Below are 16,097 nucleotides of genomic sequence, written 5' to 3' on the forward strand. Positions count from 1 at the left end.
ACATCCTAAAAACATGTAAATCAGAGATATCACTCTATTTTTAAGCTTTAAATACTTAATTTGACCCACTCATCTTACGTCATGAATGAACCCATGCACTGGAACTAAGCCCCTACCTGCCCTGGAACTGACTCCAAGCATCAGAGATGAAGGAAGAGGCCCAGACACCCACCACTCTACATTCCCCAAATGGACTACCTCTATCTGCTGTGAAACGCTAGGATCAATCACTCACACTGTGCCTGCTATTACTGTTTATATCAGTCATCATCACATTCTCCAGATTCTGAGACCTTTTATTTCCCTGTTAGAAAATGCTCCATGAACATTTTCACATTTCTGCATGATCAGGGCTTTCTAAAGCAAAGATTGCTGGCACTTGGGTTAAAATATGTTTAAATAGCAAATTAGCCCAGTGAGTTAAAGATAGAGACCTCTGAAGAGATTTAGAGACATCTTTCTCAGAGATATTTGTTTATATACCAGACAATGTAAAGCCCTTCCCTTCCTCTCCCCAGAGAATGTTGGTTTATATTCCAGAGCAAAGGGCATGTTTCCTCTCTCTCCCAGAGGATGCAAGGGGTACTTGTATTAGCTGTCCTATCTAAGCTCCAAGATTCATAATTTTAGAGTTCTTCTCTCAACGCTCCTATTAAATATAAATACTGGATATCCTAGCTAATGCAACAAGACAAGAAAAGGAAAGAAAAAGTATACAAATAGGAAAGGAAGCAAAACTGTCTGTTCACAGATGACAGAATTATTTATGCAGAAAGTCCTAAGAATCAATACAAAAACTACTGGAACTGCTAAGCAATTATAACAAAGTTTTAGGATATGAGTAATATACAGAAGTCAACTGCTATGTATCAACAATAAACAACTGGAATTTGAAATAAAAAACACAACACCATTATATTTGCACCAAAAAAACCCAAAAAATGAACCGAGGTAAAAATCTAATAAAATATGTTCCCCTAACATGAGGAAAACTACACAATTCTGATGAAAAAAACCTAGGAACATCTAAATAAATGGAGAGATAGTCCATATTTATGAAAAAGAAGACTCAATATTGTTAAGATGTCAATTCTTCCCAACTTGATCTCTAGAGTCAATGCAATCCCAAAGTCCCAGCAAATTATTTTGTGAATATCAACCAACCAATTTTAAAGTTTATATGTAAAAATATCCAGAATACTGAAGAACAACAACAAACCTGCAGGACTTATACTATTAAAATTGTAGTCTTACTATAAAAATCTACAGTAATTAATAAAATACGGGATTGGCAAAGGAGCAGACATTTAGACCAATGGAATAGAGAGCCCAGAAATATGGGAATTCTTTGTACTTCCTGCTCAATTTTTTTTCCTGTAAACCTAAGCTTCACTGTTCCTTCCAAAACCCTTTTCCTTGGAATCCATTCCTTAAATAACCTGGTCTGTCATCTTAGCCACTTTCTTCCATGGCCATGTCTTAGCCAAGTCCTCTGTATTTTAAATTTCATGCTCTCACTTTCCGACAACCTCTGAATTTTCAGCTCAGTCTATCAAGTGCTCAGATATCAATAACCTTTGGCTCCACGGGGACCTCCAATCAATTGATCCTACCACTAATGTCCCTCACCCCTTGATGTCTTTGCTCCCTTCCTTACATAGTACAATTTCCATGGTTAATCACTGCAGTTAACCTCTTGAATATATTCAGTTGTCTTACCCTGCTCCACTCAGTTGTATTCACTTGGCAAAGTTAAAGTTCCGGTTAAATCCAAATCTCCGCACTGATGCCCATGCAGCCAAATGTGGCTTGCAAAGCACACACAGATACACATAAACATGCTGCTTTCATTTTAACCTCATGAACATGAATCTTAAGGGGGATCTTAATGCTGTCTGACAATTAAACACATATGTCTATTCATGCACAAGTCTTTGTGTAGACATACGTTTTCATTTCTCTTGGGTAAATACTTCGAAGTGGAAAGACTGCTCATTTACAGAAGGTATAAATTTAAATTTATAAGAAATAGCCAAACTTTTCAAAAATGGCTATATCATTTTACATTCTCATCAGCAATGTATCAGAGTTCTAGCCACTGAACATCCTTGACAGCACTTGGTGTGGTCAGTCTTTTAAATGTTACCATTCTAATGGATGTGTAGAATTACTCATTGTAGTTTTAATTAGTGGGATATAAAGAAAAAAGTGTCTGTTAGGTAAAACAAAATGTAAGGCAGTAGAAAGGTGGGGTACAGGAGAAAAGGAGTTTGTTTTAAAGATCAGAGATCTTTAAATGTTTAAATGATGGGTGATGCAAGCAAGTAAGAAAAAGATAAGTTAAGTAAAAGTGAAAGATAGGTTAAGTGAGAGTGGGCACACTGTGGGAAGAAGAGGTTTTAGGATGTAAAAGTGGAGATAAAATACTATTAGTTTAGAAAATGTTGAGCTTGAAGTGAAAAAATTACACGTAGGTCAAGATATCTAATAGAGAATTCTAGAAAGAGGCTGAAAGAGGCTGAAAGTATAAGATTTTGAAGTTTCCAAGCAGAAAGTTTGAGCAGTCTATATCTGTATACTGAAAATTATTCTATGAACATTTTACTTACCTGATCTAGGTTTGAAAGACTGTTTGGATCTTGGCTGAGAGCTTGGTACTGGCCCCGGAGCCTGTCACCTGCCGCAATTCTCCTGAATTTCTTGAGATCCACTACGTACAAGGCACTGCAAAAAGTGAATCCTCCTTGATAGCCTATGTTACTTATATATTTTTACTCTCCCCCAGTGAATGTCCACAATAATGGTATTAACTTTAGATATCCTTGGGTCAAATAATAATGAATCCTTTCATAATTTTGCTCCCAATGTCTTAATACTGCTTCCAAGAGGTTTGACATTTGTTAGGATCCATAACCTCTTAGAGTCACCTCAAATTCTTCCAAGATCTCATGAAATTAAATAGCCCTACAAAACAATAACAGCTTTGAAAATGGTATCTTCATTTTGTTATAAGACAAACCGAATTTAAATCTTCTATAGTAGTTAGGAGCATATTATTTGAACCATATTACTTGGGTTTAACTTCTGGCTCAGCTATGTACTAACGGTGGAAGCCTGGGCATGTTACGTAATGCTGTATGCTTTAGTTTCCACATCTATAAAACAGGGATGATAACAGTATCTCAAAAGGTTGTTGTAGAGATTTTATGAGTTAATGTATGTAAAATCTTCTAAGAGTGTAATAGCATTATGTAATTGGTTGCCATTATTGTATAACTTCTAAGAGAACTGAGTATTGTGATTCGACAAGTTATTTATTTACTAGAAGGTAAGCATATGAATGTTCTCACCTGATATGGTATTTCCTTCTTAAAAGATGTGATGCCCAATATCCTGTTTTCCAGAAACGATATCCATCCATTTCAGTGCGGCTATCACAAAATGGAGTATACCCATAAGGAGCTCCATCCAGATTGAAATCTCTAAGTTCTTTCAGGTCATGTCTCACAATCTAAATAATTAAAATAGTTTCTCTGATGAAGACTATAAAATAATACGAGCACCTTTTATGTGACTCTCAAATCATCATTACCTTATTGTAACAATATAGAGCACTGCATTCTCCTCATAGTTCTTCCATGTAATATGAGTTTACTAAGTTTCTATTTTTCTCTTGTTCTTACAGATTAAAAGAAACCTAAAATTTATATACCTAGTCTGTATGAGAGGTCTTACTAATAAGAATATTTTACATATCATTTTTCATCAGAATATTTTAAATAAAATGTGTTTTGGGAAAAATTCAATACTATACAAGTGTATAGCTTTATGTTTCTCAAGGTATGTATTAGTAACTCAAAATTATTTTTATAACAAACCTCTATTACTGTATATTGACAAATATTAGTTTGAATCAAAAAGAAAAATCTCCTGTTAAAATAGTTTTTATGAAATTTTAATACACTTAAGCCTGCTGGAAAAATATTACTGTATATGTTGGGAGTAGGTAGGAGAAATAAACTTTTTGTTAGAAGGTATGTTTGGAAATTCTTACTTCATCACTACATTTGCCTGTTTTCTTAATTTTTAATTATAATGATTCATATTTATCAACTTGGAAAATAACACAAAAATGTATAGAATATAAGTAAAATATACCAACAGATTTGAAAATATACATTTTTAACATAACTACTAACTTGTGCATTTTATTTATATAAGATTAATATTTACACATTACTGTTCCTAAAAATTCTGTGTATTGTTCAAATATTTTTTGCCATTAATGATTTCAAAGGTATGCAAGGCAGGTAGAGTAAAAGTCATAACAATTTTTGGATATATTAAAGCTGAGAACCGTAATGGTTTTTTGAGCCTTTGGGACTTTTTTTCCCCTTAAGTGGTAGCATGAGGATTCAGTTATTGGCTAAATGCCAAAGAATGCTGTTAAAAGTGAAAGAATGAGAAGAGAGTTGTGTTTAAGTGCTAGCTTTTCTAGCTCATTTTAAACAAATATCAGCTCATATTCATAGAAACTCATATAACTCATATATTTTTATTATGACTAATATAAGTATTTATTTTTTTAATTATCAAAATTTCAAAAAGTATTACTTCAGAGAGAAAACTGCCATGTCCTAAATGAAAAATGGTATTTCTTGTAATATCTTTGATTTAATCCCTAGAATTTTGACAGTTTTTTAAAAAGATACTTTGTTTATATATCACAATCATGTCTTATATGTTTAGGTTGCATGGCAACAAAGATAATAAACAGCAAAATAAACCTAGTCCCTATACTCAGAAGTGTAAAAAAAGTTTAATATTATTAAAAATAATAGTTAATCTTATTACCTGGTCAGCATCAACAAAAATGATTTTGTCCACTGCTAGAGGAAAAAGGACATCAAGGAAAAGAATTTTGTAACCCCAAATGATCCTTTGTTTTTCAGTCTGTTGATGAAGCCAACGGGGCCACCTATATTGGACTAGTTCATATTGGAATCCATATTCCTTAGCCATGTGAGGAATTACCTCCTAAAAAAATACACACACATACACAACAAAGAATATGTTTAAGGAGAAAAAGTCGATATTTTTAGAGAAAAAAATATCACTTTAAAAGGTAGCATTTACTATAAATTGTTACAAAAATAACTGGTAAATGCCTAAATACTACTTCTACAACTTATACCTATTAATGAAAAATATGAAAATGCTGGAAAATATAAAAATACAAGTATACATAAAACTACATTAAAATACATTAAAAATAGGCACATGCTATTAGCTAGCAAGCTTATTATTAACTAAGATATATACTCCTCTATTTTCGCTACCAATGTTTGACTTGAGAATACCTGACCATAGAAGGAAAAGCCTCTGGATTTTGGAACACCTATGCATCAAATGGTTTATATCAACATGCTGGTTTGTCAGATATAAAGATGAAGAGGATGTACAAAAAATACAAAATGAGTTGTAAACTGATAAATTAGATTCTCTACATGAGTTTCGTGTTTGAGGTTTATGACTAATTCAAAAATTAAAACACAAGATAGTTACTGTGGTCTGAACGTTTTATATTTCACTTAGTGTCTTATAAGCTTAGAGTATCTTATTCTACTAAAAACAGAGCAGTTAATGAAATACACTGTTGGTTAAGTTTCGCTTACGAGCCCAAATGTTGAGAGGGAGGATAGTGAAGTAGGGAAAGATGGGTTAGCAAATATAGAATTTGCATTTATTTATTTATTTTCTTAATTCTCATCTGTAGTTAGTTGCTGGTTACACATTTAAATTTTCTCCCTGATTCTGTAATAACAATGTAGATTTAAATTCTGTTCCTTACTGTAAGCATCAATTTTATCTGTGAATTGAAATGTTGAAATTATGATTAGACCAGTTTCTGGGAATCACTGCTTGGGTTTCAAATTTCTAAAAAAATCAGAAGAAATTAGAAAAATGTTTTTTATTCAGCAAATATATATATATATATTAAAAACATTCACTGAGCATGGACTATGTGCCAGGCACTATTCGAGGCCATAGGGATACTGTAGTGACTAAAACAGATACAAATCATGGCCTTCAAATCAGTAGCTTACATTTTACAGGTAGTAAGTAAAAAAGAAACGAAATGTCATTTATTTATAGAAGATAGTGCTATAGAGGAAAATTAAAAGGTAAAAGATCAGAAGGGATTATAATTTTACATAGTGTGGTCAGGAAAGGATTACTCCCTAAATAGATATAATTTAACAAATATTTAAAGGAAGAGAGGAGGTTTATTTTTTAAAAATTGATGAAAAAGATCTAGAGCATTAGTAATTTCTGTTTCTGTATCTGGCTGCTGGATAAACAGTTACAGACAGGTTTTAAGTTTGTCAAAATCATCAAAGCTGTACACTTATGATCTGTACATACATTTCACCGAAAAGTTTTAAAAAATAAAAATTTTAAGGGAAAGGAACACAATTACAGAAAGACAGAAAATATTATATCAGATATAGTATTACTTTTGGCCATGTAGTGAATCAAGATGTAGCATTATTTCCAGTGTATGATATAATTTCCTGCTAAAAGATTCTTTAGATTGTGTAAGCACAATTTACGTAGCTTTCAATCTCCCTTTGCAGTGTCTGCCTGGTAGAATAACATTAAAAATTTAGTAATACACTAGTATGACTTCTTGTTTATGTTTATGGGCTCTTTTTCAGTTTTTTGCCTATTGCCAAATGAGCACGGGAGGCAGCACTTGGCTGTTGGAGGTGGGCAGAGTGACTACTACATAAAGGTTAATTAAGCACCTGGCTTTGAGGTGGGAATGCTTGAGTTCAAATCTTAGTTGTGTTCTTAATTTAGCTGTTTGATCTTAAGTCTGTGCTATAAAGGACAAATCTTATCTAAAGAAAGGTTGGGCCCTGGGGCCCTAGCTCCTGGGAGGTAACTCCTACTTTTGGAATGTTCAGCCTGATAAAATGTCTTTATTTACCTGGGGACCCTGGGCCATGCCAAAGAGCCTATGCAAATGATGTGATTTATGGTAGGGACCTTGGGCCACAAGGTATCAGCTCAGCCTCTAGAGGGACTGAAGGCTAAGGTCAGCCATGGTAATCAGGTGGGACTACGTGGCCAATTTCAATAAAAACTCTGGACACCAGTCTGAGTGAGCTTCCCTACTTGGCAAAAAAAGTGTATTGTTACACTTTTTGCAGTAAGAAATAAGCTCTGTCTACATGACTCCAATGGGAGAGGACAACTGGAAGCTCTGCATCTGGTTTCCTATGGACTCTGTCCTATCCTCATTTTGCTGATTTTAATCTTTATCTTTTGCTGTAGTAAATTGTAACTTTGAGTATAATCGCTTTTCTGAGTTCTGTGAGTCCATCTAGTAAATTACTGGACATAAGCATGGTCTTGGATACCTCCTAACTGTGTAGGCCAGTTACATAATTTCTGCGTCTTGGTTTTCTAGTAATAGGACTTTACAAAACATGACTGAAAAATACAGGTAGTTAGCAATGTGCCTGACAATATTAAGGAATAAAAGCATGGTTGGCTATTTTCATTTCTACTTTTACCACTAGTTTTGGTCTAGAAAAAGAGGACTCCTTTGAATTGTTAAATGAGACCTGAACTTTCATGGAACCTAACTAATCTGTAGTGAGAATAGGAAGGGACAGGGGATACTTTGCAGCAGGAGTGTGGGGGTTGAGTCTAGGGTAATAGACGTTGGTCATCTGAAAACTTCTAATACAAAATGCCTCAGACTTCTAAATATAGTGTCCAGACTACCAGAGTAATCAATGAACTGCACAAAGATAAAATAACTTATTGTTTCTGGTACTATTCAAACTATTTTCTATAGTACAGTGTTCATATTTTCTTGATATTACTGTTCTTGCTTTGGATTCTTTTTACTGATAATCTGTACATATTTTCATTGCCAAATTTTATTGAATTATTATCATGAAAAACCACTAATCCTTCTAATTTTGAGTTTACTTAAAAATAAGCCATCTCTTGCTGTCCTTTTAAACACTTCTTTAAATAAAAATTGTATAGAATTTTTCTTAGGCTAGATAAAAAATTGAATACCAAAATTTTAAAATTGATATAAATAGTAATTTGAGTAAATATACATTTCAAGACTCATTCTGAAAAGAGAAGTTATATTAACTTATAATAATATAAAGAATTTATTATTCAAACATTAACCAATCTATAATATAAATTATTAATGTACTTACTTTAAATGTTGGTGAGAGATAATTTTTTAGGAACCAGAATTTCACTGGTGTTTTGGTGTTACGTAAAACAGAAAGCATCATGATTCTGTATAAAAGAACATTAAACTCAATAAGTTAACATTAAAAGAGTTCATCTTACTTTTCATAAAGCTTTTAAATATTTAAAGCTATTGATTAGAAGTTTTTAACTGAATTATGGAGAAATAGACTGATGGACCTTCAAATATCATGGTTGCTCATCAAGTATGTAATATATAAGGATATATATTAATGGATGGTCCCCAACTTATGAATTTCTAACTTTACAATGATGTGAAAGCAATAACACATTCAGTAGAAACCATACTTCACATTTTAAATTCTGAGCTTTTCTCAGGCTGTCAATATGTGGTTTGATACTTTCTCAGGATGCTGGGCAATGGCGTGACATGATTTAGCACAACTATAGAATAATGTTAAGTGTTCTGAGTACTTTTATGGTAGGCTAGGCTAAACTATGATGTTCAATAAGCTAGGTGTATTAAATGCATTTCTGACACATTTTCAACCTACAATGGGTTTATTGGGATGTAACCCATCATAAGTTGAGGAGCATTTGTATACATACACCTGATACAGACTAAATTGATTGCTTTTTGTTACAGCTGACAAAGAAGCTAGTCTGAAATAGTCTTGATTAGCTGAACTACATGCTAATATTGGCTCGTCTACTGTGTCAATAACAGGTGTGCAGAACTTGAAGCGTTGAATGATCTGTCTATATTGATAAATCCAGTGAACAGGGCATCTGTTTTGCTATTCTAGACCTCTGATTGGAGAAGATACAGATGTATTTAAAGTTCCATCTTAAAATATAAACACATATTCAAACACTTTTGAGGCATTCTCTGTGATCCTTTATATAAATTTTAAAAATAGCTCTTTGTAGTTTGTAAACATACTTTGCTCCTCTCACTGTCTCCTTTTTTATAAAACAAGACATTTCTGAATTGGAAAAGGAAAATTTACAATATATACTTCTCACATATCACATTGTTATAAAATATATCCATTCTAGCCTTAGAGACCAACAATATTCCAAATTAATCAAACTCATGAACTTTTACTGTGTTTAAAAAATACATTTCCCTCATAATTTGAAGTTAAAAAAAAGCAAGGTGTAGAACAGTATATACTTCACTATTTAAGTAAAAAGAAGTTAAAAAAAAACATATATTTGCTTGTCTATATATATATCTTTGGCAGGATATGAAAATAGTAATATTGGTTTCCTCTGGGAAAGGGAACTAGGTATCAAGAAAAACAGGTGAGAGATTATTTTTACTGTACATTCTTTTATTCTTTCAAACTTTTAAAATTATTTTTGAACCATGTAAATATATTAATTTTTAAAACATTAAATAAAAAAGTACTTACCTTAAAAAGCGTTCATATAAATGGCCAGAAGCAACTGAAAAAATGTTCAGAACGTCTGTTTCTATTTCATCTTTTTCTTTATGCAAACTTCTTGTGAAACTTGGAATAAAAAAGTAGTGATTAACAGTTTCTAAATATACATCTGCAAACTTTATATACCTATATACTAAACTTGATAAGCAACAAAAATAGGAATGTCTTTCAAAGTGAAGTTATTACACCATAAACCTCTTTTAACAATTATGAATTACTAATATTAAAACATGCGACAATGTTATGATTATAAAAAAATTTATAACAATGCAATTATAGTGTTTCTAGGTTAGTAAGGTAATATCTTTGAATCTTTGTGAGGTATGAATGTTGTTGAGAACAAAGAATGAGTTTTGACATGCTATAGTCATATCTAATGTATTGAGACTTTAAACACAACAGTAATGAGAGAAGAAACAGAATGTACAAATATGTAACTCTAGCATAGCAAGAGTTTTCCTGTGTGGTAACAGGGTAGGTCCTTGAGTGCTTGTGACATGGCTCCCCAAGGATAAAATATTATAAAAGGTGCCTACAGTTTAGATATAGAGTTCCTCTGGCCAGCAATAGTCACCACTCCATGTAGGCTAAGGAGATAAAAGTATTTTGGGTATGCATCCACAGAGATGAGAGAGCTGCAGAGAGCCAAGTCCACTCACTGGTTTGCATCACAGTAGCTTCATCTGGGCCCAGCTGTCATTTTCACCACCTTTTGGACACAGCCTTTTATAGGCCCATCTCATATACAAAAGTGACTGAATCTTTTATTTGGAGTATTAATAATGTATAATTTCTTCTTTTTCTACTTAAAATTTTTATTTAATTAAAAATCTCATTTTTACATGCAGATATTTAGAATGACTAAAATTTGGAAAATTAAATTTCCAATCATCACAAGATATATTTTGCCAAATAGGAATAGTTATGATAGAAACATTTTTCAAATCTTTTCTTATTGTAATCTTCCAAATAAGAAAAACAGTTGATTCAATGGGGAAAAAAATCACTTTAAAGATAAAACTAACATAAAAAGTGAAAGAATTATAATATATACAATACTTATATATAGATGAATTACCATCTCTCAAACAAAGCATTATTTTGTTTTTGGTATCTTTTTTTGTGTAGCAAGTAGCTATGCCATAGTTTTAATGCTTATCTTTATTCATTCTTAACTCTACCTTCTAGTTTTAATGGAAGTTCATGGACAGATCCTCTTTAAAATGCTCAAATTCTGTTTCATTATCTTCTGCCAAACATCCCTACTCTTCAGATCATCTCAAAACAAGTAGGTTTAAGCCTTTCTCTATCAGTAACCAGTTCAATGCAAATGATTCTTTTTATCAAATAAGGATTCAACGATCAAAAAAGAGGCCTAAACTGGGCAAAATACAAAATGATGGGAGTGCTTCTGATTTGGTATGACAAAATCTGGTTAGGTTGTTGAATCTATTTGGCCTAAAATTTCTATTTCTTAGCCTTGATCAAAATGATCAATGGTTCTCCATCACAATCAAATTAAGTGCAAATCTCTAAAATAGACTTTCAAAGTTCTCTACAATGTGGATATATAGCAGACAGCTTTTTTGTCTGTGTAGTATCCTTTATACTTCAGTAACAATAATATTGTAGTTTGAGTAGGGGAGGCATTCCTCCTCCAATTTCATTCTATGAGGTTTAAGTGGGAAAAGGCCTTCTCATTGGCTCTAGAGATAGGCATATGACCTAAGCTTGGTCAATAAGTCAATAGTGATTAGTTCAGCTTGGGACACATGGCTATAGCTGGACCAATGAGTCAGCTTTGAATCTTTTGCTGGTACTACTTAGAAAGAGGCAATCTCTTTTCACTGGAGATGGCAAACTTTTCCTTGTAAAAGTTTATCTGAAAGTGAAGGAGGCACAGATAACAGAACTAAGAGATGAAGAATTTTAGACCACATCACCTGAATGCCCAAAGCCAGCTCTACACTTGGACTCTGTAAATGTGTGAGCCAATGTATTTCTTTTCTGACTAAAATACGTCCCAATCTAACTTAAAGATTCCCTACTATATTCACTGTCCCAGCTAACCTGGGCTACTTTCTGTTCCTTAAGGAACAGAGCCATTTTTTTAACCTCATGTAACCAGGTACCTTCACTCCATCACCAACTTTTGAAATCCTTTCCATCCTTTAGAACCCATCTTAGCCACACAGTTCACCAAGAGTCTCTTCTGAGGTTACTCCTAACTTAATATAGCCTTTTTCTCCTTTGGTTTATACAATACTTCGTTTTCAACTGCCTTATAGCTTCAGTTTCCTGTTTTGTGTTGTGATGTATCTATCTTATTCCTCTTAGAAAAGAGGATCTGTGCTTTACTTAAATGTTTCCCATCTACAGAGTTTCCACATATTAGACTCCCTATGGATTTATGGTTATACATTAAAATATTAATTAGTAAATACCTTTTAATAGAATCCCACATTCCTTTTTTTCCACCTTTATCATTAAGGATATCTTCTTTAATTTTGTCTGGCTTTTTCTGTACCTAGATAGCATAGTAAAGAAAAATTTTAGAATTTAGCAGCTTTAAATATTATGCTGCATGGTTAGAAAGTGAAACACATTGGGCAGGGTGACCCTTGTTATCTAAAAGAGGTGCAGTAAATGAAGCCAGGGGATATCTTAGTACAACATTATATACACGATCTGGTTTTAGCCCCTTGTTTAGTTCTTTTGGTGGTTACTTCCATACTCCTAGATAATGTGCTTACACTTGTATTTACTGATTTATCAACTTTGGACATATCCACTAGTATATCTAGATTCATAGGGTTTAGACATTCGTTCTTTGTGAAAGATGAGTAGTTCACTACGTCATCCTTTTTATCTGAAAGTTTTAATAAAATTCTTGGAATTTTATTTTTATTTTTTTCTTGTGGTGAGGTGTTTCTTTTTTTTACCACATACCTAATACTTTCCAGTTTCTTGTTTATGTTACTTGTCTGAAATTCCTGTCTTCTTGAAGACATTTTTCTTGAAGCTTAACTATTAACTGCCTGTTTCTTTCTAGGCCCTGCTTTGATTTTTGAATTAATGGCACCATTTCTTGAAGTACCTATCTTCCTTTTTCTTTGTCTTTATCTTCACTGTGCTGGCAAATACCTTCAAGAAGGGATGTGAAAATGATTTTTCTAAATCTTTGCAGTATAAAAATCTACTTTATTTTGCCTTCACATTTGATTAAGGATTTGGCTAAAGAATCTCAGGTTCAAAATAATTTTCTTCAGAACATTAAAGGCTGTTTTGCTGTCTTGTAACATCTATTTTGAAAAAAGAAATGTCAGATGCTAGTGTTAGTATTATTCTATTGTTGTGGCCTGCCTTTCTCCCTGGTAGTTATTAGAATCTTATTTGGGGACTTTCTCACTTGTCCTAGTTTGTGGACCCTTTTGACATGAACATTTTTATCATTCTTTAACTGTGTTATACTTTCTCTCCTCAGTTTTCTGTTTCTTCTTTCTAGGATTCCTATTAAGTGGGCTACTAAAGTTCACAGGCTAATCCTTTATGCTGCTTATCTTTTCTTCTTCCTTTCTCTTTTTGTGTATTTCTGAGAGATGGATGATGAGGAAATAAAACTGTTAACTAAAAAACAACTGAAGGACCTAGGTGGCTAGAATGGTTGACCCTCAAAGATCTGATGGTTGTGGTGAAAGAGTTAGATCTACTCTATACTATGGACCAACAGGTTAAATTGGAACCAATACATAGAATGCAAAAATTCAGATCAAGAAAAAGAAAACTTAAACAATTTTTCAATGGTCAAAATTACTCAATGATGGAATCATCGCCCCACTACTCCAAATAATGTTTCTCTCCCATTTGGAGGGCTAGGATAAAACTAGCTGAAATGCTGGTCCTAAAGGACTTGGGCTGACTTAGTAACTTAAGCAGCTGGTTTGGGTTTTGTGGAGTTTTTAATCTGGAATGGCCAGAAGGGAATATATTCAAGTTGAGTATGAGTTCCTGTTGAGAAAGGAAGTTAAAGCCACAGGAGAAATAGTATTGAAGATGAGTGTGAGCAGCATGTTTAAGTGATCACTGATAAGGAGTGGAGGTGAACAGGAATGTTATGATGTGGAAAGCGAGGTAAAAATAGGTGATACAGCAGTTTAGGATTTAGACAATATATAAGGTGAGAGCTTTGGTAGCCTCCTATTATTGAATCTTAGAGATCCCAACCATATGGGTATTTCCTATTAACTTTCTACTCTACTGAATTTGGTTTCATTATGTACCAAGTACTAAGAGATGTGTGTTAATATCCTAATATAATAGAGAACTGTCAATTTTTGTTTCTAATTCTATTTCTGCCACATATGTGACTTTTTTATTTTTAGTAATGTTATTTGTCATAATGTCCAATATCTCTGATATTAGCATAGCTATACAAACTTTGTTTAGGTTAGTATTGCCCTAGTATACTTTTTGTCACGCTTGTATTTTTTCATCCTCTTCCTGAAGCTGTATTCTCATGTATTAGATGTACTTTCTGAAAACAACATATGGTTGGGATTTTAAACAAATCCAGTATGACAATCTCTGTCTTTCAATTAGAACATTTAATCCATTTACATTTAATATAAGTGGGTTAAATTCTAACTATTTTGTGCATCCTCTATGTCCCATATATTCTGCTTTATTTTTTCTCCTTTCTTATTCATGTTGATTTGTTTTATTCTATTTTTCCTCTTTATTATGACATTGTGCCTCATTTCCATTCTTTCAGTGGTTATCTTAGATATTAAAAAAATCATATTTGCCCTAAGGGCTAAAAGTAATCATTACTACTGCTGTGGTCAATATAAGAACTTTATGTGTTAGTGCATACAACCCTATTTATCTTATGGCTTAAATGCTATTATTACATTTTTAATTCTATATATTTTTAAAATCCTCATAAGACATTATTATTTCATATATTCATTGTTCATAAACTCTCACATATTTACTATTTTCTTTTCTCTTCATTCTTTTTTTCAAACTCAAACCTTCTAAGATTTTTTTTTTCTTCCCGAAATTCTTTTAGAATTTCTGTTAGTGTGAATATGCTGGTGACAATTTCAATTTTTAATTTGTATGAAAATACCTTGTTATGTTTCTTCTTGAAAGCTAGCTATCTTTTCAGGGTAAATTACTGTTGGCTGGCATTCCCCTTTCCATTTTGTGCTTTTAAATATCACTCCAGTTTCTTCTGGTTTGTTACTGCTGAGAAATCAACTGTCGGGCTAACTATAGCTCTTTGAAGGAATTTTTCTTTTTTCCTCTGGTTACTTTCAAGATTTCTCTTTGTTTTGGTTTTACATAGTTTTATCAACAAGAATCTAAGTGTGATTTTCCTGTGTGGGAATCACTGGACTTCTTGAATATGCAAATTGGCATCTTTCCTCAATTCATGAAAATCCTCAGCCATTATTGCTTCAAATATTACCTGTACCTCATTCTTTCCTTCATCACCTTCTGGAACTCCATTTAAACTAATTTATTTATTTGACACTCATAAAGCACTTTACAAAGCTAAACTATCTTATTCTCAAAACAGACATAGCTGAAATGCTGGTCCTAAAGGACTTGGGCTGACTTAGTAACTTAAGCAGCTGGTTTGGGTTTTGTGGAATTTTTAATCTGGAATGGCCAGAAGGGAATGTATTCAAGTTGAGTATGAGTTCCTGTTGAGAAAGGAAGTTAAAGCCACAGGAGAAATATTTATATTTCCTTATTCTCTTTATTATTTCATTAATGTCAGCTCCTCATTGTTTTAAGATAAAAAAAAAATCTTACTCAACATTTTTACGAGTTTTAACTAGGTGGTTTGGTCTCAAAGGACCAAATCTGCCATTAATGAACTCATTTTCTCTCTTCTCTTTCTTTTTTTTTTAAGAAACTTTTTCTTTTCAGGGCTAGTTTTTAGACCTGTGTTCCTGATCTTATCCCTGGAGCCTAATTTGTAACATTATCTGGCTAGAGATACAGTAGATATAGTAGACACACCATAACTTAAAAAAAAAAAAATCATTCCTTTTCTTCTATATTCAAGCTCTCTGCCTTCCCCCCGTGAACTTAATCCTCTTTTTTCTTTCATTGTCAGAGCTCTAATATGATGTTTTAGGTAATAAAATTGTAAAATTATTGTAAACCAAAAACAATTTAATTAAAAAAAAATTCTCAGTATTAAGAACAGAGACTATAAAGAGCTTCTGCCTCACGTACTTGTACTTCAATTATTTTACTCCTGAAGCTGTTCAACACAACAACAGCATCTCCTAGGTCTGGCTGAGAGTCAGTCCCTTCATGCCTAAAAGTAGAAAAATGTGTAAGGATCTATGGTTAGTCAAGAAAAAACAGACAGTATAC

General features: G+C 32.8%; 1 protein-coding gene across 2 annotated transcripts in view; it reads right to left on the reverse strand.

Annotated features, from left to right (window-relative positions):
- Positions 1 to 16,097, reverse strand: part of UGGT2 (UDP-glucose glycoprotein glucosyltransferase 2) — a 142,288-nt gene that overhangs the window by 16,759 nt on the left and 109,432 nt on the right. For both annotated transcript variants that reach the window (XM_039837928.1, XM_039837919.1), the window contains 7 exons: positions 15,954 to 16,038; positions 12,146 to 12,228; positions 9,669 to 9,767; positions 8,253 to 8,337; positions 4,855 to 5,037; positions 3,351 to 3,511; positions 2,610 to 2,724 (listed from right to left, as the gene is read on the reverse strand). In XM_039837928.1, the coding sequence (XP_039693862.1) occupies positions 2,610 to 2,724; positions 3,351 to 3,511; positions 4,855 to 5,037; positions 8,253 to 8,337; positions 9,669 to 9,767; positions 12,146 to 12,228; positions 15,954 to 16,038 (811 nt within the window). The remainder of the gene's footprint in view (positions 1 to 2,609; positions 2,725 to 3,350; positions 3,512 to 4,854; positions 5,038 to 8,252; positions 8,338 to 9,668; positions 9,768 to 12,145; positions 12,229 to 15,953; positions 16,039 to 16,097) is intronic.

This window comes from Pteropus medius, unplaced genomic scaffold (assembly GCF_902729225.1).
Source record: "Pteropus medius unplaced genomic scaffold, Ma_sr-lr_union100, whole genome shotgun sequence".
NCBI classification, from domain to species: domain Eukaryota; kingdom Metazoa; phylum Chordata; class Mammalia; order Chiroptera; family Pteropodidae; genus Pteropus; species Pteropus medius.